This window comes from Peromyscus californicus, unplaced genomic scaffold (genome assembly GCF_007827085.1).
Source record: "Peromyscus californicus insignis strain IS unplaced genomic scaffold, ASM782708v3 Scaffold_18__1_contigs__length_77618521, whole genome shotgun sequence".
Lineage (NCBI taxonomy): Eukaryota > Metazoa > Chordata > Mammalia > Rodentia > Cricetidae > Peromyscus > Peromyscus californicus.
The window spans coordinates 27797768-27822652 of record NW_026294480.1 but is presented as its reverse complement, the minus strand read 5'-3'; the positions used below and the strand labels follow the sequence as shown (position 1 = coordinate 27822652).

At 45.2% G+C, this 24885-nt stretch overlaps 2 protein-coding genes across 9 annotated transcripts in view; one reads left to right on the top strand and one right to left on the bottom strand.

Annotated features, from left to right (window-relative positions):
• Window positions 1-839: 839 nt before the first annotated feature.
• On the bottom strand, window positions 840-18514 carry Brix1 (biogenesis of ribosomes BRX1). The gene is made up of 10 exons (XM_052743129.1): window positions 18303-18514; window positions 16204-16315; window positions 14408-14451; window positions 3937-4007; window positions 3591-3640; window positions 3410-3483; window positions 3199-3249; window positions 2960-3061; window positions 1491-1619; window positions 840-1276 (listed from the first exon to the last, which is right to left on the bottom strand). The coding sequence occupies exons 1-10, from the start codon at window positions 18459-18461 to the stop codon at window positions 1007-1009; spliced, it is 1062 nt and encodes a 353-aa protein (XP_052599089.1). The 5' UTR covers window positions 18462-18514; the 3' UTR covers window positions 840-1006.
• A 112-nt stretch (window positions 18515-18626) lies between these two features.
• Rad1 (RAD1 checkpoint DNA exonuclease) overlaps window positions 18627-24885 on the top strand; it is a 73178-nt gene continuing 66919 nt past the window's right edge. For 4 of the 8 annotated variants that reach the window (XR_008219447.1, XR_008219446.1, XR_008219445.1 and 1 more), the window contains exons 1-4: window positions 18627-18824; window positions 19151-19412; window positions 21072-21180; window positions 23464-23722. Coding sequence is in view for 5 of the 8 variants with exons in the window: in XM_052743130.1 (XP_052599090.1) it covers window positions 19215-19412; window positions 21072-21180; window positions 23464-23722 (566 nt within the window). In the remaining 3 variants the exon portion in view is untranslated. The remainder of the gene's footprint in view (window positions 18825-19150; window positions 19413-21071; window positions 21181-23463; window positions 23723-24885) is intronic. The other 4 variants (XM_052743134.1, XM_052743132.1, XM_052743131.1 and 1 more) reach the window with 3 other exon arrangements.

Sequence of the window (24885 nt, the reverse complement as noted above, 5' to 3'; positions counted from 1 at the left end):
TGTATAGAAATATTAACCACAGACATCACAATAGAAAGACAAAAAGAAAACTGAACTATCTTTGAAGGGATAAAGCACATGATGCTAATAGAGCTATGATAGAAATGCTGTGCAGGGAGTAAACATGCTGCAGATGTGGGGAAACACCCAACATTAAGTGAAAAAGGGTGACAAAACCATCGGATACAGTTCTAACATATACATATATATATATATATATATATATGTATGTATGGTAACATATATACATGTGTATGTATGTAAAATATATATAAAACATCTGTGCATCTCCTCAGCCACCTATCCCCGTATCACTGGAGGATCAAGTTGCTGCTTTCACTATTGCTACTTACTGCTCCCTAGAAGCTGAAATTGTCTCCTACACTCCAAGTAGTTTTCACAGGAGGAAAATCCTACAATTTTCTTATATCCTAACTCTCCTATTTTTCCTTTTACTACATCTAATTATAGTAATTGCTTCTAAGATAAATGTGAAATTTAAAAAAACGCTTACAGACAGGTATTAGCACGTTTTCAACACCTAAGAATCAAATGCACTCTTCATTGAGATAAAGAAATGATCAGAAGTTGGCTTCCCAAGGCTTCATGAACTAGTGACTTCAGCAGTGAAACCTCAGTAAAATGACCTCACCCCACACCCCCCAAACTCTGCTCTCAAAGTGCCTAACACCTTTATAAGTAATCAGAAACCAATAAATCTGATTGAACTTCAGGTTGACCAAACTAAAATTCAAACCAAAGAGGGCAGGCCTAAGCTGTAAGTGTGCTAAATATTCAGTAATACTAAATGGGCTCTGAAAAGAATACAAAGTAGCTGGTGCATTCTGGAGATGCTTTATTTAGAAAAAGACCAACATTGCCTTTAAGATTTTAATTTTTTAAAATGGTACCTTAATTAGACATAGCTAGTTCTTGAACTAAAAGTATTTACACATGGAATACAAAATAAATATCCAGTAACTAAAAAAGATAGTTATCCACTGATTCACTTTGCACTCCCCCTGTTCATCTTCTGCTGCAGTTTCCGATGCCTTTTGTAAATCCTTCTCTTTCTCGCTGTCAGGTCTACTTTAGGCTCTGGTTTCACCCACTGTATTTCTACTGGCTTGTCCTCTGCTGGTATATCGAAGACATCTGCAGTGGGGTCATGTGGAAGAACAGTCTTTGGTTCTTTCTTCCGCAGTTTCTGAACATCTTTGACTTGCTGTTTCTCTCTGTACTTTGCAGCTGTGATGGACCTTACGATACGCCGATGCTAGACACAACAGAGTACATGCTTTTGAGTCAGGTCTTCACTTATGTCCCCGCACCCAGAATCATTTTTTTAAAGTAGTAATTTGCACGTAGCAAAATGTGTAGCAAATCAAATTCAGTCATAAAGGAGGTAAAACACTAATTACAAAAACAAAAAAAACCTCAAAAAACTCAACCCCACCCCACACACCAAACAATCAAAATACCCAGCTTACCATGTTTGGAGACTGGTAATGGGGATTTTCATACAGAGTTGGTCCTCCAAAGCTTCCCTGAAAAATCTTTATGAGATTTAAGACAAAGCGGGGTCCTATTTCCACTAGAGCAGCGTCTTCTTCTATAATCTTCAATAAAAAAGAAAGAAAGATTCCTTCTGGTTTGGGTATAATCTTGCCAAAGGTAAACTAACCAAGACGCCAGCACAACATGCTCTAAGAAGTGACAAACCGAGCAGGGCACTCTTTACCCTCAGCACTGGGGGCTGAGGCAGAGGCAGATGGATCTACGCCTGTCTATATACTAACGTCCAGGCCAGTCAGAGCTAGAGGGACCCCGTCTCAAACAAACAAAATGAATCCCAAGACCACAATTGATAATCTTGAAAAGAAGACATGCTGAGAACTTGGCAAGTGGCAAATCATAACACTTCTTACAGGAATCAGTTCTCTCCTGCCACCTGTGTCCCAAACAAACTCAGGCTGCCAGGCTGAGTGACAAGCATTTACCAGCTGAGCCATCTCAGCAGCCCACTTTCTGAGATGGCCTCTCCTGGTACCTGGAACTTAAACATTAAACCAGGCTGGCCAGCCAACAAGCCCTAGGGATCTACCTGTCTCTACTTCTCCAGACCTACAAACATGATGTCTTCATGCTTACACACCCAGAACTTTATCCCACAGGGTTTTTGTAAATTGAGATGTCTGAATTTGTTTCATATCTTGAGCCTCACAAACATTAACTTCTTTTTGTTTATCTGCTGAGACAGGGTCTCTTTACATAGCCTTGGCTGTCCTGGGACCTACTATGTTGAACATGTTGGGGAAGTCCAGGGATTTGTCTGACATTCACATTCTTAATAGATCTACTCTCCGAAGTCAAATTTAACTGACATTGTAAAGATTCTTCTATAAAACATGCAGACAGGAGCCCCATGTCCATCACTGCTGCATGAAATCTTGTTCTCGCTGTTCTCCACTTCTCCATTTTTCTGCACATTTCTATTGTCAAATTCCTGCTTAGAGATTTCGAGCATCCCTACTTCTCCTGCATGAGTCATGCCATGACTCACCTAAGTTGTTACTATAGCAATTGTGTTTTCCTAAGTCTTAACAGCATCCTACCCCTCTACCTGCTGCATTCTAACTAACCCTTCAGGAGAGGAACAATGACCAGTCCTTACAGGATTCAGGAAAGGCTGAAGCCACTCAGCCCACAGATTTCCAATCTATTTTCCCTTTTTAAATGAGTATAGTAGTTTGTTACAAATGTTATATATCATATCAACCAACAACCATAACAAAAAGTAGGTAGAGATGATTTCAGGTGTGTGGCAGCAGACAATCATTCGCCACAAATATCTGAAGAGAAATGGAGCTATTTAAAGCAAAAAACTATACATCTGCATTGTCATTAATTCTACATATCCCAATATATTTAAACAAATAATAAGTAAAGCAAAGCTAACCTGGAAGTTCCGAAACCATATCCTGTTATCCAGAATGGTGAATGTAAACACATGGTCCACAAATGGCTGACTCTTGGGATGATACCGTGGTGTACTAAAGATCTTGTAGAAAAGAAGTCTGTTAGTTTTTCATCCCAAGGCACAGTACATGCTCTGGATGACTAAGTTAACAAGCAAGTTCAGAGGAAAGCATTCATCTATTACACATTCCTAAAAATACTTGTAGGAAAGCTATTTACCTGAATTAAGAGTTCTTTTAACAAAGCATAATGTGGCAATTCATCAAAAGCCTAGAAATAAAAATATGAACACATTATTTGAAATCCAGAGTACCTTCTTTAAAATCTTTTTTATCTTAACTAAATAGAATTATATATGTAACTGTATCTACTGAAAATCAACCACTAGAAGTAGGAAAATTAGATGCCACGCACTGAGTGAGAAACTTACAGGGTCAAAAGACAAAAGGGGGCGAGAACCTTTCAGGCAGTTTCCAGTCATCTTCAGTTCAGCCAGGGTATGAACTAAAGTTCAGCCAGGGTATGTAATGAAAACAAAGTTAAGACTTTTGACAAGATTATCCCCAAACATTTCTAAAATTTTCATTAAAAAAATGTTAAGTCAAACTTACTATTTTGAACTAAGAATTTAGCAGACGGCCCATGAGGTGAATTTGAAAGCCTGAAATATATGAAGGAAGCTTTTAAAGGATTACAACGTACAATGCAGTGAATGTTCACTACTACCGGCAGATTATAAAAAGCATATCTACAGTATAAGATAGGATGTCTATAGTATAAAATGCACATGTCTACAGTGTAAGATAGCCCATGTCTTTAATATTCAATGTTCTTTAGGGGCTTCAAATACTCTGCAATCAAACAAGTCTACTCTATTCCTCCCTTTTACATAAGAGGATGATCCTGTTATATAAGATGTACAAGGAACAACTCAACTCCATTATTACATTCTCTTACCACATATAGAGATCCTGCTTTTTTTTAGCTTCAAAGTAGATGCATTTATTGCAGTTTTTCATTTCACAGACCTAAAACAAAGGGGGAGAGGAGGAACAGATAATATTATTAAGAATGAAAGTAATTCACGGCAATAAATAACCAGATTTTTCCAGAAAGATTTAAGCAAGGCCACTAAAAACAACCTACATATATTTACACACAGAATTATATTTCCTTTCTGGCAGTCTACTCAAGGTAAACCTTAATGAGTCTAAGATACGATGTATTTTGTTTTTTTACCGGCAGGGTACCATGCAGCCCAGACTGGCCTTATCCTGATACTCTGCCTACTCACACCCAGCCAGCCTAATATTTCAGAGTAACAGGTGTCTGTGCTGTTACTGAAGATCTCTTCTGACAATAGTCTCATGCACAAACTACAATGACTGAAAATAAGAGATGCAACAGTTAAACTGTATCACAAAATATAGCCCTAAGAAAACCAAAGATACCCTTTATTTTAACCATCAGCCTTTTAGGTTTATCCTTTAATTTTATAAAATTTAAGCCAGGCGGTGGTGGCGCACACCTTTAATCCCAGCACTCGGGAGGCAGAGGCAGGCGGATCTCTGTGAGTTCGAGGCCAGCCTAGACTACAGAGCGAGATCCAGGAAAGGCACAAAGCTACACAGAGAAACACTGTCTTGAAAAAAAAAAAAAAAATTAAAAATTTATTTACACAGGCTTTTATTCATGAATTAAGGGATTGGTAAGAAGCAAAAGTAAGTTAAACCTACTTCAAAGTGATTTAATCAATACCTTAAATTTTTTTTTTTCTCTTTGTCGCTCTGTAGACCAGGTTGGCCTTGAACTCAAGAAATCTGCCTGCCCCTGCCTCCCAAGTGCTGGGATTGAAGGGCCCCAGCATACTTGCTTAGCCTAACGCCATTTTTGAGCAAGGCCTGAAAAGTAACTAGAGGTCAGAAAAACAACTTGTACCCTGGATGAGAGCCAAGTCAGCAGGCGTGTCGAGCTCGGGGAAAAACCACGAGCTGTCCTGAGTTTGAACCTGGCCTCATACGAATCGTCCAATCAGAACCCTGTAAACTATGCTTCCTGCTTCTGTACCCGCCCTTCCGCTGCCCAACCCTATAAAAACCCTCCACTCCAGCCCGTGCGCGCGCCAGTCTCTTCAGCCTCTGGAGGGACTGTATCGCCCCGGGTACCCGTGTTCCGGAATAAAGCCTCTTGCTGTTTGCATCTGACTTGTGGTCTCGGTGTGCTCTCTGGGCGAGGGTCTCTCCAGAGGGAAGACTCCAGACGGGGGTCTTTCATTTGGGGGCTCGTCCGGGATTGGAGACCCCCGCCTCGGGACCACCGACCCACTGTCAGGAGGTAAGCTGGCCGGCCACTGTCTGTCTGTATTGTCTCAGTCTGTTTATTTGTCTTTCGTTTTCGTCGGACGTCCTAAGTCAGGTCTGAGTTGGTGGGGGCTGAAGGAGCTGACGAGCTCGGACTTCGCCCACCGAAACCCTGGAAGACGTTCCACGGGTATCTGAAGTCCCCTCTGGGGCACGGGAAGTCCCCTCTGGGGCACGGGAAGTCCCCTCTGGGGCACGGAAAGTCCCCTCTGGGGCACGGAAAGTCCCCTCTGGGGCACGGTTTTTCGGGGCCACCCACGCATCAGAAGGATACGTGGTACTGGCAGGGGACGGAGAATTCAAACACTCCGCGTCCCCATCTGAGTTTTTGCTTTCGGTTTTACGCCGGAGCCGCGCAGCGAAAAATTCTGTGGTCTGTCTTGTCTGTTTGTTTCTCGTTGTGTGTCTAACCCTTCTTTATTTGGAGACCATCATGGGACAGGCTGTCGCCACCCCACTGAGCCTAACCACGGACCACTGGTCCGATGTTAAGGCTCGAGGAAACAATGAAGGTGTCATTGTCAGGAAGAAGAAATGGATCACCTTCTGCAAGGCCGAATGGGTCATGATGAATGTCGGCTGGCCGCGAGAGGGATCTTTTAACCTCTCTCTTATTTCGCAGGTGGAGGGTAAGGTGTTTGCCCCTAGCCCTTATGGGCATCCCGACCAGGTCCCATATATCGCCATCTGGAGATCACTGGTCGAGAACCCATTTCCATGGGTTAAGCCTTTCCTTCCCCAGCCCCCTCCAGTCTCTGGGCCTTCTGCGCCCCCCAACCCGGACTCCTCCCTTTACCCCGTGCTCCCTCACAAGGAGACTCCTAAGCCTCCAGTCCTTCCCCCAGACCCCAATACCCCCCTTATAGATCTCCTGACGGAGGACCCACCACCATATCGAGCCGGACCACCTGGAGAGCCGGCCAAAGCGGCCCCAGCCGCCGCCCCGGTGGCGGCGTCCCCGGCCGTGCCCGTGGCAGATCCGGAAGTCACCTCGACTCACAGGACCCACGGGGCTGGAGAAGAGGACGCAGCCCCGTCCCCCATTGCCGGCCGCCGGGATGACCCCCCTAATGAGTCCAGGGCCTTCCCGCTCAGAGAGGGGCCGAATCGCCAGTTGCAGTACTGGCCCTTTTCAGCCTCAGACCTCTATAATTGGAAACAACATAATCCCCCTTTCTCTAGGGATCCTGTTGCCTTGACCGGCCTAATTGAGTCCATCCTAGTGACTCACAGGCCGACTTGGGACGACTGTCAGCAGCTCCTGCAGACCCTCTTAACAGTAGAGGAGAAGCAGAGAGTTTTCCTGGAGGCCCGGAAGCAGGTTCCGGGCGATGATGGGAGGCCAACCCAACTCCCAAATGTCATCGATGCGGCTTTTCCCTTGACCCGCCCAGACTGGGACTTCAATACACCTGAAGGTAGGGAGCATCTACGTCTCTATCGCCAGTTGCTCTTAGCGGGTCTCCGAGCGGCCGCCAGAAGGCCTACCAATTTGGCTCAGGTAAGAAATGTGATACAGGGAAAGGAAGAAACACCCGCTGCATTTCTAGAGAGGCTGAAGGAGGCTTATAGGATGTACACTCCGTATGATCCAGAAGACCCAGGGCAAGCACCAGGTGTCATCCTATCATTTATCTATCAGTCTAGCTCAGATATCAGAACCAAATTGCAGCGGCTGGAAGGTTTACAGGCGCTAGGGTTGCCAGACTTATTGAAGGAAGCAGAGAAAGTGTTCAATAAGAGAGAAACTCCTGAGGAGCGTGAGGAAAGGAGATGGCAGAAACAAGAGGAAAGGGACAAGAAACAGCATAGGGAGATGAAAAAGGTTTTGGCCGCCGTTGTGTCTCAGGGACAGCGGAGAGAGGGAGATAGGTCGGGAGAGCGAAGGAGGCCACCCCTTGATAAAGATCAATGTGCTTACTGCAAGGAGAAGGGACACTGGGCCCGAGAGTGCCCCAAGAAGCCACAAGGACCCCGCCGGCCCAAGCCCAAGACCGTAGACCTCCTTAGTCTGGAAGACTAGGGGGGTCAAGGCCAGGAGCCCCCCCCTGAGCCTAGGATAACCCTCAAGATCGGGGGGCAGCCCGTGACCTTCCTGGTTGATACCGGTGCCGAACATTCAGTCCTAACCCATGCCGGAGTGCCTCTTAGCCGGCATTCTGCACTGGTGCAGGGGGCAACTGGAAACAAGAGGTATTATTGGACTGCCGAGAGAAAAGTCCAATTGGCATCAGGGCAAGTAACTCACTCCTTTCTGCACATACCTGAATGCCCCCATCCGCTGTTAGGACGGGACCTATTAACCAAATTGAAGGCACAAATCTATTTTGATGAGAAGGGACCGAGGGTCACGGGTCCTAAAGGAGACTCTCTACAAATCCTTGCCCTCAGTTTAGAAGAAGAATACCGTTTGTTTGAACCAGAACCCCCGGAGAAATCACCTGAGGAACTACAGAACTGGCTGAGAGAGTTTCCTCAGGCCTGGGCAGAGACTGGGGGCTTGGGGCTGGCACACGACCAACCACCGCTGGTGATCTCACTAAAGGCCTCCGCGACTCCCGTTTCAATTAGACAATACCCAATGTCACGGGAAGCTCATGAGGGGATCAAGCCCCATATTCGAAGGCTCCTGGACCAAGGGGTGCTAAAGCCCTGCCAGTCCCCTTGGAATACCCCTCTCTTGCCTGTTAAGAAACCGGGGACAGGGGACTACAGGCCGGTCCAGGACTTGAGAGAGGTCAATAAGCGGGTGGAGGACATACACCCCACGGTGCCCAACCCCTATAACCTTCTGAGCACCCTCCCACCGACCCACGTCTGGTACACTGTGCTAGACCTGAAGGATGCCTTCTTTTGTTTGAGACTGCACCCTCAAAGTCAAATGCTATTCGCTTTTGAATGGAGGGACCCAGAAAAAGGGCTCTCGGGACAGTTAACCTGGACCCGGCTCCCTCAGGGCTTCAAAAATAGCCCAACCCTCTTTGATGAGGCCCTACATGCAGATCTGGCCGGATTCCGGGTCGAACACCCAACCCTGACTCTGCTCCAGTACGTGGATGATCTACTCCTGGCGGCCAGGAGTCGAACCGAGTGCCTGGAGGGCACTCGAGCCTTATTGGCCAGACTTGGACAAAAGGGCTATAGAGCCTCAGCCAGAAAGGCTCAAGTATGCCGAGACAAGGTTACCTACCTGGGCTACACCCTGAGCGGGGGGCAAAGATGGTTAACAAGAGCGAGGAAGGAGACGATAATCTCCATCCCCCCTCCTCGGAACCCCCGCCAAGTTCGAGAGCTCCTGGGTACGGCTGGGTACTGCCGCCTTTGGATTCCTGGCTTTGCCGAACTGGCAGCCCCATTGTACCCCCTCACTAAACCAGGGGCCATGTTCCAATGGGAGGAGAAGCATCAGAAAGCGTTCCAACAGATCAAGAAGGCCTTACTCGAGGCCCCGGCTCTGGGTCTGCCAGATCTAACCAAGCCCTTTGAGCTGTTTGTGGATGAGAACTCAGGTTTTGCCAAAGGGGTACTGGTGCAAAGACTGGGACCTTGGAGGAGACCTGTAGCGTACTTGTCCAAGAAATTGGACCCGGTGGCTACAGGATGGCCATCATGCCTCCGCATGGTGGCAGCCATTGCCGTATTACTCAAGGATGCCGGGAAGTTGACTCTGGGACAGCCGTTGACTGTGCTGGCCTCCCATGCAGTGGAGGCCTTGGTCCGACAACCACCGGACAGATGGCTTTCTAACGCCAGAATGACTTACTATCAGGCCTTACTGCTGGACTCAGACCGGGTAAATTTTGGGCCGACAGTTTCCCTTAACCCTGCTACCTTGCTGCCACTGCCTAGCCCCTCCGAGGAGCATGACTGCCTCCAGATTCTAGCCGAAGCACATGGCACCCGCCCTGATCTGACAGATCAGCCGCTTAAGAATCCAGACGCTGTCTGGTACACAGATGGGAGCAGTTTCCTGGAGGAGGGGAAACGCAGAGCCGGGGCAGCTATAACCACTGAATCGGAAGTGGTATGGGCATCGTCACTCCCGCCCGGGACATCGGCCCAGCGCGCAGAACTGATTGCGCTCACCCAAGCTCTCCGGATGGCAGAAGGTAAGAAGCTCACAGTTTATACTGACAGCAGATATGCCTTCGCCACTGCACATGTCCACGGGGAAATCTACAGACGGAGAGGCCTGCTGACGTCCGCGGGTAAGGAAATCAAAAACAAAAAAGAGATCCTAGACCTCCTAAAGGCCCTGTTCCTCCCGCTCCAACTCAGTATTGTCCACTGCCCAGGGCATCAAAAGGATGACTCTGCGGTAGCCAGAGGGAATCGGCTGGCGGATCTGACTGCCCGAACAGTGGCTTCCCAGCCAGCAGGGAGCAGCCAGTTGATGGCCATACAAGAACCACAGCCTGAGAGAGACCCCGTGCCCTATAGCCCAGAAGACCATGAGCTAGCAAAGAAAATGGGGGCGGACTGGGAACAAGGAAGACAAGCATATATACTAGGGGACCGGATGGTCATGCCAACCTCCCATACCCGATACATGCTGAGATTCCTCCATGCATTGACCCATTTGAGCAAAAACAAGATGAAGACCCTATTGGACAGAGAAAACACCGGGGCAGTGCTGCTGAACCAGGATCAGGTACTCCAGCAGGTAACTTCTACCTGCCCAGCCTGTGCTCAAGTCAACGCAGGAAAGGTTCATCTAAACAAGGGGGCCCGCCAAAGAGGCCATCGTCCTGGTGTTCATTGGGAAATAGACTTTACAGAAGTAAAACCCGGACTCTACGGGTACCGGTACCTCCTGGTCTTCGTGGACACTTTTTCCGGATGGATCGAGGCATTTCCAACCAAGAATGAGACGGCTAACGTGACAACAAAGAAACTGTTGGAAGAAATCTTCCCCAGGTATGGGATGCCTCAAATATTGGGGTCGGATAACGGGCCTGCCTTCGTCTCTCAGGTAAGTCAGAAGGTGGCCAAACTATTGGGGGTTGATTGGAAACTCCATTGTGCATACCGCCCCCAGAGCTCAGGACAGGTAGAACGAGCTAATAGAACAATCAAGGAGACTTTAACCAAATTAACGCTTGCAACTGGCACTAGAGATTGGGTGCTCCTACTTCCCTTGGCTCTCTACCGAGCCCGAAATACCCCTGGCCCACACGGCCTAACCCCTTTTGAGATCATGTATGGGGCCCCACCTCCTGTTGTAGACTTTCTCCATCCTGATATTTCCTCCTTTGCTACCACCCCTACTTTAGAGGCACATCTTCAAGCCCTCCAACTGGTGCAGAGGGAGATCTGGAAGCCCCTGGCCAAGGCCTATCAGGAGCAGCTAGACAAGCCGGTGGTGCCCCACCCCTTCCAGATCGGGGACTCCGTTTGGGTCCGACGACACCAGACCAAGAATCTGGAACCACGGTGGAAGGGGCCCTACACTGTCTTGCTGACCACCCCCACTGCACTCAAGGTCGACGGGATTGCTGCATGGATCCACGCCTCGCATGTGAAGGCTGCCAGGGAACCCGACCCAGCAGGATCCAGAAAGTCAACATGGACAGTGCGCCGCACACAAAACCCCCTAAAAATAAGGTTGGCCCGCGGCTCCTCTTCCTCCCCCTCCTCTTAATCTCTGCCTACCCCCAGGGGACTAGGGCGGCAGAGAGCCCGCACCTAGTTAAGAGGCTCACTTGGCAGGTTATCTCACAAACTGGGGAGACGGTCTGGCAAACGGCCGCCCTTCACACCCCCTTCACATGGTGGCCTAACTTGCATCCAGATCTCTGCCAACTAGTAGCAGGGTCAGAGGACTGGGACATCCCCACCACTGACCCCATGAACCCCAGAGCACCAGACGTCTGTCAGGATGGTAAGGGAACTTGCAAATGTAGTGACGGGAGATATGGATGTGGTCACCCTGAAACCAGAGCAGCCCTGTCACAACTATCCTTTTACGTCTGCCCCCGGGATGGTAGGGACAGAAAGATGATTAGACAATGTGGGGGTTATGAAAGTTACTTCTGTAAAGCATGGGGATGTGAAACAACTGGTAATACCTATTGGGAGCCTTCATCCACTTGGGACCTCATTAGGGTAAAAAGAACTACCCAAAGAGAAAGCCACTCATGGCGTCCTCTTACTCAAGGACATTGTTGGGGAACTGTCACGTTAGGAAGAGATAACACTTACTGGGAAGGGGGGGGGGGCCCTGTGTAAATTTCACCTGCAACCCCCTGAATATATCTTTTACTCAGAAGGGAAGGGAGATAACACAAGACTGGATTAAAGGTAAAACATGGGGACTTAGACTTTACATGACGGGATGGGACCAGGGAGTCGTGTTTACGATTAGGCTTAAAATCACGGAGCCCTCCGCCTCTATAGGTCCCAACCAGGTTCTCTCTGACCAAAAGCGCCCCTCTTTACCCGCTCCGGCACCCCCGAGGGCTACCCCCCGACCCAATTCAGCCATTCGCCCAAGCACGGCTCCAAATGCTACTGTAACCCCAGTCACCCTCCAGCCACCCAGGCCCGGTACGGGAGACCGGCTATTGAATCTTATAGAGGGCGCTTACTCAGCCCTCAATGTTACCAACCCAAATCAGACTCAGGAATGCTGGTTATGCCTAGTCTCCACACCTCCCTATTATGAGGGGGTGGCCGTAGTCGGAAGCTTCACCAATTCTTCTTCACCCCCGTCAGGATGTGCCTCGACACCTCAGCATAAGCTCACAATCTCCGAGGTGTCAGGACAAGGACTATGTCTGGGGATAGTACCCTACACCCACCAACACCTGTGTAATCGCACCCAGGCACTTGTTCCAGGACCCCACTATCTCGTGGCTCCCAACGGAACTTATTGGGCCTGTAGCACTGGACTTACACCATGCCTCTCCTCCTCAATACTAGCCAACACGGCCGATTATTGTGTGCTCATAGAACTGTACCCCAAGATAGTCTACCATGCACCTGAAGATATCTATGCCCGATATGAAACAGGGGTCCCCCGTATAAAAAGAGAGCCAGTCTCGCTAACCCTGGCCCTGATATTAGGTGGATTAACTATGGGAGGAGTCGCCGCCGGAATAGGCACAGGTACCACTGCCCTCATGGAAACCAACCAGTTCAGACAACTCCAGGTTGCCATGCATACTGATATCCAGGCACTGGAGGAATCCGTGAGTGCCTTGGAAAAGTCGCTCACCTCCCTGTCTGAAGTAGTTCTGCAGAACCGGAGGGGATTAGACCTCCTCTTCCTGCAGGAGGGGGGGTTATGTGCCGCCCTTAAAGAAGAATGTTGCTTCTATGCGGATCATACTGGGGTGGTGAGAGATAGCATGGCTAGATTAAGAAAAAGATTAGAACAAAGACAAAAACTCTTTGAAGAACAGCAGGGATGGTTTGAAGGATGGTTCAGAAGGTCCCCCTGGCTCACCACCCTCATCTCCACCCTTATGGGACCCCTTCTGATTTTATTGCTCCTTCTGACGCTCGGGCCCTGTATCCTAAACAGACTTGTCCAATTTATCAGGGAACGCGTTTCTACTATTCAGACCTTGGTATTGACCCAACAATACCAACGACTCAACCAGGTGGAAATGGAGTCACATCCCTATTCTTCCCCATGAATGGAGGATTCCATTCCCTGAGATAAGATAATGGGGGAATGAAGGGCCCCAGCATACTTGCTTAGCCTAACGCCATTTTTGAGCAAGGCCTGAAAAGTAACTAGAGGTCAGAAAAACAACTTGTACCCTGGATGAGAGCCAAGTCAGCAGGCGTGTCGAGCTCGGGGAAAAACCACGAGCTGTCCTGAGTTTGAACCTGGCCTCATACGAATCGTCCAATCAGAACCCTGTAAACTATGCTTCCTGCTTCTGTACCCGCCCTTCCGCTGCCCAACCCTATAAAAACCCTCTACTCCAGCCCGTGCGCGCGCCAGTCTCTTCAGCCTCTGGAGGGACTGTATCGCCCCGGGTACCCGTGTTCCGGAATAAAGCCTCTTGCTGTTTGCATCTGACTTGTGGTCTCGGTGTGCTCTCTGGGCGAGGGTCTCTCCAGAGGGAAGACTCCAGACGGGGGTCTTTCAGGATTAAGGGGTAGCAACACCATGCTCATTTTGAATCATATTAAGGACTTAAAAGATCTGCCTTCTGTTCTGGAATGCTCTCTCACCAGATTTCTTTTTAAGTCTGGAATAGTAGGTTGACAACTCCCCTTCTGAAAGGCTTTTCTAGTCTAGCTCAGTAGTGAAAAATACAGACACTGCTTTATTCTTCCTATCTTCACTTGAAATTATAAGTCTTGTTTACGTCCTATCTCCCTCACTGGAATGAAAGCTCCCTGACAAAAGGGAACTGTTCTAGTTCTGGTCAACAATGTTGCCACAGCTTGTACAATAATGCTATGTTATAGCAACATCTGTGCCAAACTACCAAATAAAAGCCTTTCAACAGCCAAAGAATTATCTTAAAACTGTTTAGAAAATTTTGCTTTGAAATATAAGCTTAGTATCTTCAACAGTACTTTGAAGTTTTACTATTTCTAGTCTGTAATACCGTGAGAACAAATTTTCTCTGCACATTTAATACTTTTGATAAAGTACTTTCTATAAGTTTTCTATAAATAGCCAACATTTTTTAAATTTCATATATGTTGGTTAATTCTAATTAACTCATAATTCTTTTTTTTTTTTTAAGATTTATTTATCATGTATACAGCATGTTTGCCTGCAGGCCAGAAGAGGGTGCCAGATCTCATTACAGATGGCCTTGAGCCACCATGTGGTTGCTGGGAATTGAACTCAGGACCTCTGGAAGAGCAAGCAGTGCTCTCAACCGCTGAGCCATCTTTCCAGCCCCTTAACTCATAATTCTTAAGAGTACCTATTGTAAGTTTCACATACTAGCTATCACGGAAGAAAAATAACTGACAGATTAGTGAAATTAATAAAATTTGAATTATTCACAAAATGCTTTTCACAAGTCACTAAATAACCTTAGTTAAATGAGTCATCTTTGGGTTAATAAAGTATTTGTAATTAATTTTAAAATTACCTCGTTTATCACAAATAATTTATCTTTACGGTCCATTTTAGTATCTATAAAAAGAAAAAGAGAAAGCAATTACAGATTTGAACACTACCTTGCTTTGATTACATATGCTATGTAGATAATGTGACAGAAGATTTTTAAGACCGATTAGACCTAAAACCATTCCACCTCTTCCTTCTTTTTAAATATAAACTAAACAAGTAGTGGGCAGATAGTGCAGTGCACACTTGCCACTGTATTGGAGACTGGAAGCCGGGGCAAGGCACAAGCCAGGCAGGCACTCTACCACTGAGCTATGGTTTTTTTGTTTGTTTGTTTGTTTTTTTACTTTACCCAGCCCTCTTTTTACTTTTAATTTCAGACAGAGTCTCACTAATTTGCTTCAGCAGGCCTTGAACTTTCAATTTTCTGACCCCAGCTTCCAAGTAGCTGAAATTATAGGCCTGTGCCACCTGGCCTTACTCAAAACTGAAACTATTTTTTTTCTTTAAGATAGGGTCTCATGTAGTTCAGGCTAGCCTCAGAATACTTATGTAATTCAGGATGACCTTCAATTCCTGATCCTCCTGCCTTCGTCTCCCCATCACTGAAGTTACAGGTAAGCACCGCTGTACCCAGCTCCCAAAATTAAAGAGACAAACTATGTAGACCAAGTTGGCCTTGAACTCAAGAGATCAGGTTGCTTCTGCCTCCTAAATGCTGGGACTAAAGGTGTGTGCCTCCACACCTGGCCAAAACTTATAATTTTAACTAATGAAAATATAATTTTGAATCAAATAAACCAACTTTAAAATTGGCTTTGAATAACCATATAAATGAAAGGCATCAATGAAAATTCTGATTTAGTTTCAGGGATGGAAGACAGCACAGGCAATGTCAGCTTGAGCAGCACTAAAGAACCAAACCATTATGTAAAACGCAATACAAAAACATCCTCAGGAAACAGACACACACACAGCAGTGCAGATAGCTAATCTCAAGAGCAAACGCTTTTCACTAGTCTCTACAACAGAACACTGGTAAGCCATGGGTGGTGGGTGGCACATACTCTAGTCCCAACATTGGGCTGAAGCAGGCAGATCAAGGCCAGCCTGGTCCACATAGTGACCTCCAGGCTAGCCAGCGCTCCACGGTGAGACCTTGCCTCAAATGAATGAATGAATGAATAAATAAATAAATAAATAAGCGAGTGAGCAAGTAAGTAAGTAAAATAAAGTTTTAAAAGTTCAGAAGGCAATATATGCCAGTCCTTACTTAGCATCTCACCCATCTTCTGACCTTGGAAGCCATTGTAATGAAAGTATCCTTACACTTTTAGAAAATGTTTCTATATTAAGATACATGTTTAGGAAAGTAAAGAAAATGTGGATTTTGTCAACAGTTTATTATAAAATGCTAAATTTCTTTAAAACTGTGGTACTTGAAAAAAATGAACTTAGAAATGTATGTGTGTTCTGGTCCATCCATCTAGAGGTCAACCTCAGGTGTTTATCTTCAGGCACGGCTCAGCTTGTTTTTTGAGACAGGGTACTTACACTGGCCTAGAGCTTGCCAACTTGGCTAGGCTGGCTTGCCGGCAAGTCCCAGGTATCCAGCTGCCTCCACCTTCTGAGAACCGAAGTTGTAATTGTGAACTATGGTGAACTACCACACCCAGCTCCTTTATGGCAGCAGTTCTGGGGATTAAACTCAGACTCTCTACTTCACTGGCTGAGCTGTACCCCCAACCCTTGTATTGTGTTCTATATAATTAGGTGAGTTCGTACACACAAATTTTAAAGTACGTGATACTGAAGTACCTGCTTTAGAATGGGGCATCAACATTCTCAAGTCCTGCATTAAGTGTCTTGTTCTGAAATTTATTCCTCTCGAAGAAAAGATGAGGATCCGCTCCTTATTTTTCCATTTGCCCTAAGGAAAAGAAAACATTAAAAGGTTTTAACATCTTGTGCTGAACTTATCTGGTCTGTTCTCATGACAGTGTTTTAAAGTTTCCAGAACCAGGAATGGTGGTATACCTCCATAGCCCCAGCTAGTGAGGGTGAAGCAGAAGGATCCCTTGAACCTAGGGATGTAAGGCTATCCTAGGAACATAGTAAACTGTCTAAAACAAGCATTAAACAAAACAAAGAACACTTCAATTGCTCCTTACTACTGTAAGGATTCATTCGTAGCACCCTTTCATTTTTTTAATTTTTATTCTCTCCATTAAGTCCCCTATGCTCATTTCCAGTTTTAACTATCTAAAGAAAGGTAAGAAGTCTTTCTAGCCCTAATAATACATGTATTAAGAGTAAAGCTTCGAACTCAAGCGTGTAACACTAAACTTTACCTACTTGTATCCGGCAAATTTCCTTCCCAATCTTCACCTTTCCTCTCTCCCTTCCTCCTTTCTGCTACCATCATTTCAGTTCCTCGATTCAGAATATCCCATTTGTCCTTATTTTCTTAGACATACATCACAAGCACTACTAAATACTATCAGTACCTCTTTACAACAATTTGTAAATCTTATACAGTGTCCTTACTTAAACCCTGATAACTGATTATCAGCTGCAAAGCTCCTGAATGTCTGGCTTTCCCAGAGAGAAGTACTTCTGACAGTTATCTAACCAGCATAATTTAAAAGCGCTGTCCAAGTCATGACTTTACCTCCCGGGGGTTTCCAAAGTTCAAAACGGCATATACCCTCTATGATTGGAGTCTGAAACACATTTTGACTGTTTACTTCACCACTGTCCAACACTGGCCCTGCATCCAACCTGGCTCTAATTTTTAGATTTTCTGTATTTCCCCACCTCAATGCCTTTGATGAATTCTTCTGTCATTCACTCTCTCTTTGAATATCAAAATAAAACCCTTTCTTTGAAATCAAGCTCAAAGGCTAAGTCCTTCATCTTTCCTTACTATCCTAAAAGTGTCTCATGAATTCCAATGAATGTATCACAGTGTGATTCAGATTAGATTCCAACATGTTTCTGTCCAGCTCCTAAAAGAGGGAGAGCACTAACACGTGTTGAAAACCTTAAAATCCAGCTCATTTTTCTCGAAAGCATTTTTTATCCTGTCAGAGAAGAGTACAAGATTTAACTGTTAATTAGAACTGGGCTACAATTTATGCTCACTTGTAACATTTCCTTTTTACCTAAATACTAAAGTAGTAATACACCAAGCACAGGACAGGCATTGACAAGTCTAAGGCAAGATCTTTTCCTCCATTAATACATCTTGCTTAAGGGGTTTTCAGCTGACTGAAAGTTAACTCTGCTCGCCCTCTAAATAAACATGCAATTTTCTATGAAGCCTTCTTTCCTTCTAAAGGCCAGTATTTCTGGAAGAAGTTTTCTTGTTCATCATCTCAGAGATGCCAAGGCCGGGGAAGCTCACCTTGCATTATAGTAAGGAGCACTGCTGAACACAGAAAGAACTCATAGTCTCTTCTAGTATTTTATTATCCCTAAGATCCAACCAAGCAAGTTAGACTCACAAGACAATAACTTTAAGGCTTGGCAAGCAAACTTCGGTATCCCTGTCTGATACCGGCCAACATGGCAAGATACGGAAGGAATGGAGTAGATACACCCAAAGGAGAAAAAGCAAAACAAACAACAACAAAAACAAGGTAAAACACTACCCTGGTGAGGCGGGGGTCGAGTGAAAACACAATACTAGAAATAAATACCCCGTTCAATCGCCTCCCTGTGAGCTGGCTACGGGTTTACGGACGGCTGTCTTAAGGAGGCTACCTGCACGAATATTAGACATATACACTGTCCAGTCCAGTCAAGGGGACCCCTGAGCTCGTGAGCCAGTACAGCTTTGGCTGCTGTCACGTCGGTAGCCAAAAAGCGGGTCCCGAAGCTTACGCCACACATAGCCCCGCAGTTGGGCCCTTTACCTTGCAAACGGGACCTGGAATGCGATCTCTATCTTCCTCCTCCACCTCTTTCGCCACAGCGTCCGGCTTAGCGGGCTGCCCGGCATCTTTCCGGCTCCTTTTCGGCTTCTTTGCCTGAACCTCCGAGCCCCCACGCCGCTTCCTCTTGGTCGCCGCCATCTTGCCCCGCCGCGTTAGCTGCAGGCCGCACTTCCGGCTCTGCCGCTCGCTCCGCCTTCCGTTCTCTATGGTAGCACACACTAGGCTCTGGGTTAGTCATCCAGCTGTAGGGCGCCTTCTTCCGGTCTCGTCGGAGACTATCTAGGCCCGCGGCGGCTCGGTGGTGACGGTGGCCCAAGTGGCGGCGGATCTGAACGGCGGCGGGAGCTGCTTGCCAGGCTTGCTAGCTTCGGGACGCTCAGGGTGTCCTTCTTTGGGGCTGGGCTGGAAAGGGCCTTGAGGCGTCGGACATCACCTCAGAGGCAGGGGCCTGGGGCCCGGGGCTCCCCTTAGTGGCAGCGCCGCTGTGCGGCGAGCGAGCTGGTGAGCGGGGTGACTGTCGGGGCCGCGGCCGCTCCGGTTCGGTGGATGGCCGGGTTGGTGGCGCTAGGAGACGCCAAACAGGCTCTAAGCAGGCTCTGTAACCTATTTCTTTACCTGTGGAAAACACGCCAGTTTTGCACCGTGAATTGCTTTTTTTTTTCCCCCCCGTGAAAGACGAGGAAACCGTAGTTTTGAAACAGGGAGATAGAATTTCCCCAAACGTTAAAATGGCAGAAGTGGGGCTCTCCCTGGTCAGCCGGTTTCGGCTCGGGTTGAGGGGGCCAGTCTTCTCAGCCCTGATGCCAGGTTTGTTGTGCGTCTCTCAGGTTTTCAGAGGTCTTCCGGAAGAGGAGCACCCCTCTCTCCGAGCCGACTGTGCCGGGACCGTCCATGCCTCTCCTAACCCAGCACGTTCAGGACGAGGACGAACAGTACTGCCTGGTGGCCAGCCTTGACAACGTGAGGAATCTCTCCACGGTCTTGAAAGCCATTCATTTTAAAGAACACGCCGCGTGTTTTGCTACTAAAAATGGACTCAAAGTTACAGTGGAAAACGCAAAGTGCGTGCAAGCAAATGCCTTTATTCAGGTATGGGGGAGAGGAGGCACTTGTAAGCATTCGCCTAGTTAATGAATTTTGAAGGACTTATTCGAAAAAATTCAAGTTAGAGAATAAATGCCATTTCTTGTTTTTTTTTTTTCTTTCCTGCCAACAAATGCTTTTCCCACTAATGATAGTTTATTAAGGTTAAACTGTGAGATACTCTTCTCATCGTTTACCTCTTTTTTTTTTTTTTTTTTTTTTCTTTTTTTGGTTTTTCGAGACAGGGTTTCTCTGCGTAGCTTTGGCACCTGTCCTGGAACTCACTCTGTAGCCCAGGCTGTCGTTTACCTCTTTTAATCTTTACAAAAATAGGCACGAATATCATCCCTATTTACATAAGTGGCAACTGCAACCGATTTAATTTCAGCTGTCTTAAGATGAAAACTCAATGTTTGTTTACTCTTTATAATTATTGTCCTGCACGGTTTAGTTTTCCCTCTTGTTGGCTGTAATAGCGTTTTGTTTTTTTGTTATTTTTGCTGAGACAGGGTCTAACATCTAACATATAACCCTGGTTACCTGGAACTTGTTTTATAGACCAGACTGAACTCAAGTTCTAGATTGACTTGCCCCTACTTTGTCTTGAAGTACTGGGATGAAAGCCCTGCACCATCACCCATAGCTATAATTTATTCTTACAGCTGCAATCTAACTCTTTATATGGTTCATATCGGATCTCAACATCAATTCATAGTTTTGAACATGTGTGTAGTATGACCTCACAAATGGAGGAATAAATAAAACATGGTTTCTGTCTTCAAAAGAAAATGGAGAGGCTCAGCAGTTAAGAGCACTGCCTGTTCTTCCAGAGGACCCAGGTTCAAGTCCCAGCACCCACACGGCAGCTCACAACTGTCTGTAACCACAGTTCCAGAGGATCTGACATCCTCACACAGGCAAAACACCAACGCACATAGAATTAACTTTTAAAAAAAGAAATTGGAAACTATTATGATGCATGCATTATTAAATTGTTCTATTCACAAGTGACTTTAGTCTTAACTGATGGGCTCAAGGAAGGAGCAGGGAAAGCTCACATGGGTGGTAGGTTTATATCCAGAAGTGAAGATGAAGGACCCCTGCTTGAGGAGGGGTCTTTTTTTTTTTTTGTGGCTTTTTAATTTTTTTTTTTTTTTATTTTATGTGTATTAAGTGTTTTGCCTGCATGAATGTCTGCAAAAGGTATGTACCTGGTACCTTCAGAGTACCTTCCAGAAGAGGGTGTTGGATCCTCTGGAAATGGTTACATATGGTTGTGAGCTACTATATGGGTGCTGGGAATAGAACCTGGGTCCTCTGGAAGAGTAGCCAGTGCTCTTAACTGCTAAGCCATCTCTCCAGGCTCACTTTTAAATTTTTAAAAATTTTTCATACAATATAATTTCATCATATTCCCTCCCCTCCCCACTTCAGGAGCTTCTAAATGGGACTCAACTTAGTGTTATACCTGTAACTATTAAACCATTGAGTAGTATTCTAGTGGGTAATGGTTGAAAAATTGATATCTTAGTGGAGAATGAGAAATTATTCTCATGCAGTTGGCACAGTATTGTTACTTTTTAAGTATAAAGTGAAATATAGAATCTTACATGTGAATTGTCATTCTTTACTATAACCTCACTTCTGTGTTTTCTTTTCTCATAGGCTGAAGTGTTTCAAGAATTTATCATTCAGGAAGAATCTGTTACTTTCCGAATTAACTTAACTATCCTTTTAGACTGTTTATCTATTTTTGGATCAAGTCCTACGCCAGGTGAGCTATATTATGATGATGATGATGATGATGATGATGATGATGATGATGATGGTGGTGGTGATGGTGATGATGATGAAGGCATACAGGTACTATGGTTGGAAAAATACAGGAAGAATTTTAGAATGTAAACTTCTTTTTTGAGACACAGTCTCATGTATCCCAGACTGGCCTTGAACTCGCTCTGTAGCTGAGGATGTCCTTGAATTTCTCATCCTCCTGCCTCTGCATCTGATGTGCTGTATTTTTCTGTGCTGGGAATTGAATGCAGGACTTGATACATGTTAGGCAAGCACTGCCAGCTGAGCTCCAACCCCGGACCAGTAAATACTTAGTCAGGATACTGATTGCTATGGGAAGGGCTCTTGAGGCCCTACCCAGAGTGGAGAAGCTTTTGGCACTTGATGGCTGCTAGAGGAGGAAAATCACATTTCTTTAGAACAGGTGGAGGAGTCCAACAGAGAGAAGTAGTACAGGGTGGACATGAATACACAATGGTTTAAATTTTCAAAGAGTAAAGGAAAACTAATTTCCGATTCATTTTCCTCCCAGTGGTTATAATTTTAGAACATAAATAAATATTCAAAGTATCAGTTCACTGTATGGTTGTAGTTCTTTATGTATTTGTGGAGGTATTTACTCATCTTAGTTCATCTTAATTTACCGGGTGCATTGGTGACCTTCCTTGCTGCTGTGACAGAGTGACTGACAAAGGCCCTGTAGGGGTTCATTTGGCCCCCAGTTTGAGGGTGTGGTCCATTATGGCAAGTAAAGGCATGAAACGAGCTTGAAGCAGCTGGTCACATTATAGCCTAGGCAGGAGGCAGAGAGCTGCTTGGGTGACTTTCTCCTTTTTATTAAGTCCCTGACGGAAGCCCTTGGAATGGTGGTACCCACGGTTAGGGTGAGACTTCCGCCACCTCACTCCCTCACAGACACCTAGGGCTTTGTGTCCCAGGGGAGTCTAGAGCCTGTCAAGTTTACAGAGTCATCACACAAGTCTCCAAGATCCCAAGTTTAAAATCAAAGAAGACTTTAAACAGTCATAAATTATATGTTTAACATTGTGAAATTTGTTTTAATTACATATTTTCTCTAACTTACTCAGAATTAACATCTACTTACAGGCAGAGAAAAACAAATTTTCCTGACTCCCAGTTGACTGTGTTTAAAATGGTTTGCTGAAATTAAAATAAGACTTATAAATTATGTCTGTTTCCTCAAATAGTTTCTTCAAAATATATTTTTACTTGCTTAGGAAATTATTTTTAGAGATTAGGAAATTCAGTTGCCATGGGCATAAGACTACAATAGAAGAATCCCAGAAGAACCCAAGAATGATTTTCTTTCATAGGACAGTAGCTTGAGTGTGAGCTAAGAGCATCAGTGATAGTCCTAAAACCATGGCTTTGCACTGGCAGCTCCACTGTTAGTTTGGGGTTTGTAGACAGGCTCTTGAGTTAGCTCAGCTTGGCCTTAAACTTGGGATACTTCTGCCTCATCTGCCAAGTCCTGGGATTACAGTGTACTCTGCCATACTATGGACACCCTGACTGTGATCTCGTCTATGCTGTCAAAATACTGGGATAATGGGTCTGAGGCACAGTCTGTAACTGAGTAATTACACACTTTGAGCAAGTGAGATGGCTTAGTGGGTAAGAGTGCGTACCCAGCAAGCCTGACAAAACCTGAGTTTGATTCCCAGGTCCTGTGGTAGAAGGAGAGAACCAACTCAAAAATTGTTCCATGAAACCCATGGGCATGCCATGGCATTCATGCACCCACACTCACAACCGTCATACACGTACTGCAGTACACATATGTTTTTAACCATGTGTTTCATATTGCAGCGTTCCCCAGCTGGTTTTTCCTAAGAACATGTGCTTCCCCATATCCCTTACTGGCTCTCTAGCCAGTAGAAAGGAGCCGGAATATTTTATATTCCTCCTCTGTAGGGGTGTAAGGTGTTAAATAACATCACCAATGGCTACCCTCTATTGCTACCAATTTGATTTTAAATAATACTGTATCTCAGTAGGAGGCATTGTATATGAGTAAGCATTTTTCTGCGGCATGTTTTCCATTTTAAGTGGAAAATTTGTTTCAACAAATTAGGTTTGCTCCCAGTTTCCTTGCAGTTACAGGAATTGGGATTCTTTAAGAAGAGACATACATGCTAGAAGCTTAGCAGAATAAATTATTCTTAAGGCATTGTGTGTCATTTGGAGGGAAAGCTAAATCCAGAGCCACAGAGCTCAGCCTGTATGACTTCTTTCATTGCAGGGACACTCACTGCACTTCGGATGTGTTACCAAGGTTATGGTCACCCTTTGATGCTGTTTCTAGAAGAAGGAGGAGTGGTGACAGTCTGCAAAATTAACACTCAGGAGCCTGAAGAGACTCTGGATTTTGATTTCTGTAGCACCAATGTTATGAATAAGATTATCCTGCAGTCCGAGGGGCTCCGTGAAGCATTTTCTGAGTTGGACATGACAAGTGATGTTCTACAGATCACTGTGTCTCCTGACAAGCCCCATTTCAGGTACATGAGTACAGTTATCCTTAATGTGGTCTGGTAGTGGATCCAACTCTCCACCCAGCATTTGCTTGAGTTGCAGGGACTTTTTACCCATCCTAGAGTTTTCAAAATTTTCAGAAGCATTTGATTATAATTTTACAACTTCAAGATAGGAAATTTAAGACATAAGAATAATCAGTTTACTTAGCATTTTATAGTCGGGCACTGTTGGTTTGGTGATGAGAAGCCCATTCTCATAATCTACAAACTACTGGTATTTTCATTGCTGTATTCCATGATGTAGATGAGGTTACATCAAAAAGAATATTGGATTAAAACATTTAAACAGCATGTTTGTCTTATATGGTATCTTTTTTTTTTTTCCTTTTTTTTTTTTGGTTTTTCGAGACAGGGTTTCTCTGTGTAGTTTTGCGCCTTTCCTGGAACTCACTTGGTAGTCCAGGCTGGCCTCGAACTCACAGAGATCCTCCTGGCTCTGCCTCCCAAGTGCTGGGATTAAAGGCGTGCACCACCACCGCCTGGCTTTTTTTTTCCTTTTTTAAGTTAGTTCAGGATACAAAAGGAAGTAGATATTGCTGGTAGTTTTTTTTTTTTTTTAAACTTAGTAGCTATTGATAATCTAATATACAAATCCATCTTCAGACTAGTAAAAACACCTTAAAATTAAGGTAGAAGAAAAAAATGTGTGAATCAGCAGAGAACAAAATTGCAAACCATTAAATACCAAGATAATACTCTTAAGTACTTGGGAAACGGTACTTGAGTACTTGGAGGGTTGGTCCAGGTGAACCTCATAGGTCCAGGCATTTTTCAGCAAGAATATGGTGTTGAAACTCTTCTGACATTTGTGCCAGTAAAATTTCTGTGGGTTTTTTTTTCTTTTTTTCAGGACTAGAATTTTATAGAACTTAACAATTTTGAAGATATGAAATAAGAGAATATAAATTGTTTGGGGGGGTGTTTGTTTTTTACTTAGGAACAATTGCAGCAGGCTCTTTCTTGTGATATTGGTCAGATAAAACTTTCACTCATGTTATGTCAAAAAGTTAACCAAAATGGAAAGCAATGACACCCCGATTAAAACAAACGTCAGCAGCTCCTTTTCCAAATCAACTCTCAGCAGAAAGAACTAGATAGGTCCTGTATTTCCAGAACAGGAAACAATT

Coding starts and splice junctions, on each gene's coding strand:
- Brix1 (XM_052743129.1), bottom strand. CDS start 18,461: ATGGCGGCGACCAAGAGGAAGCGGCGTGGGGGCTCGGAGGTTCAGGCA. Junction 3,484..3,590: donor TAAATTCTTAGTTCAAAATA/GTAAGTTTGACT, acceptor GCTGAACTTTAG/TTCATACCCTGGCTGAACTG. Junction 3,062..3,198: donor TAAAAGAACTCTTAATTCAG/GTAAATAGCTTT, acceptor CTTTTCTACAAG/ATCTTTAGTACACCACGGTA.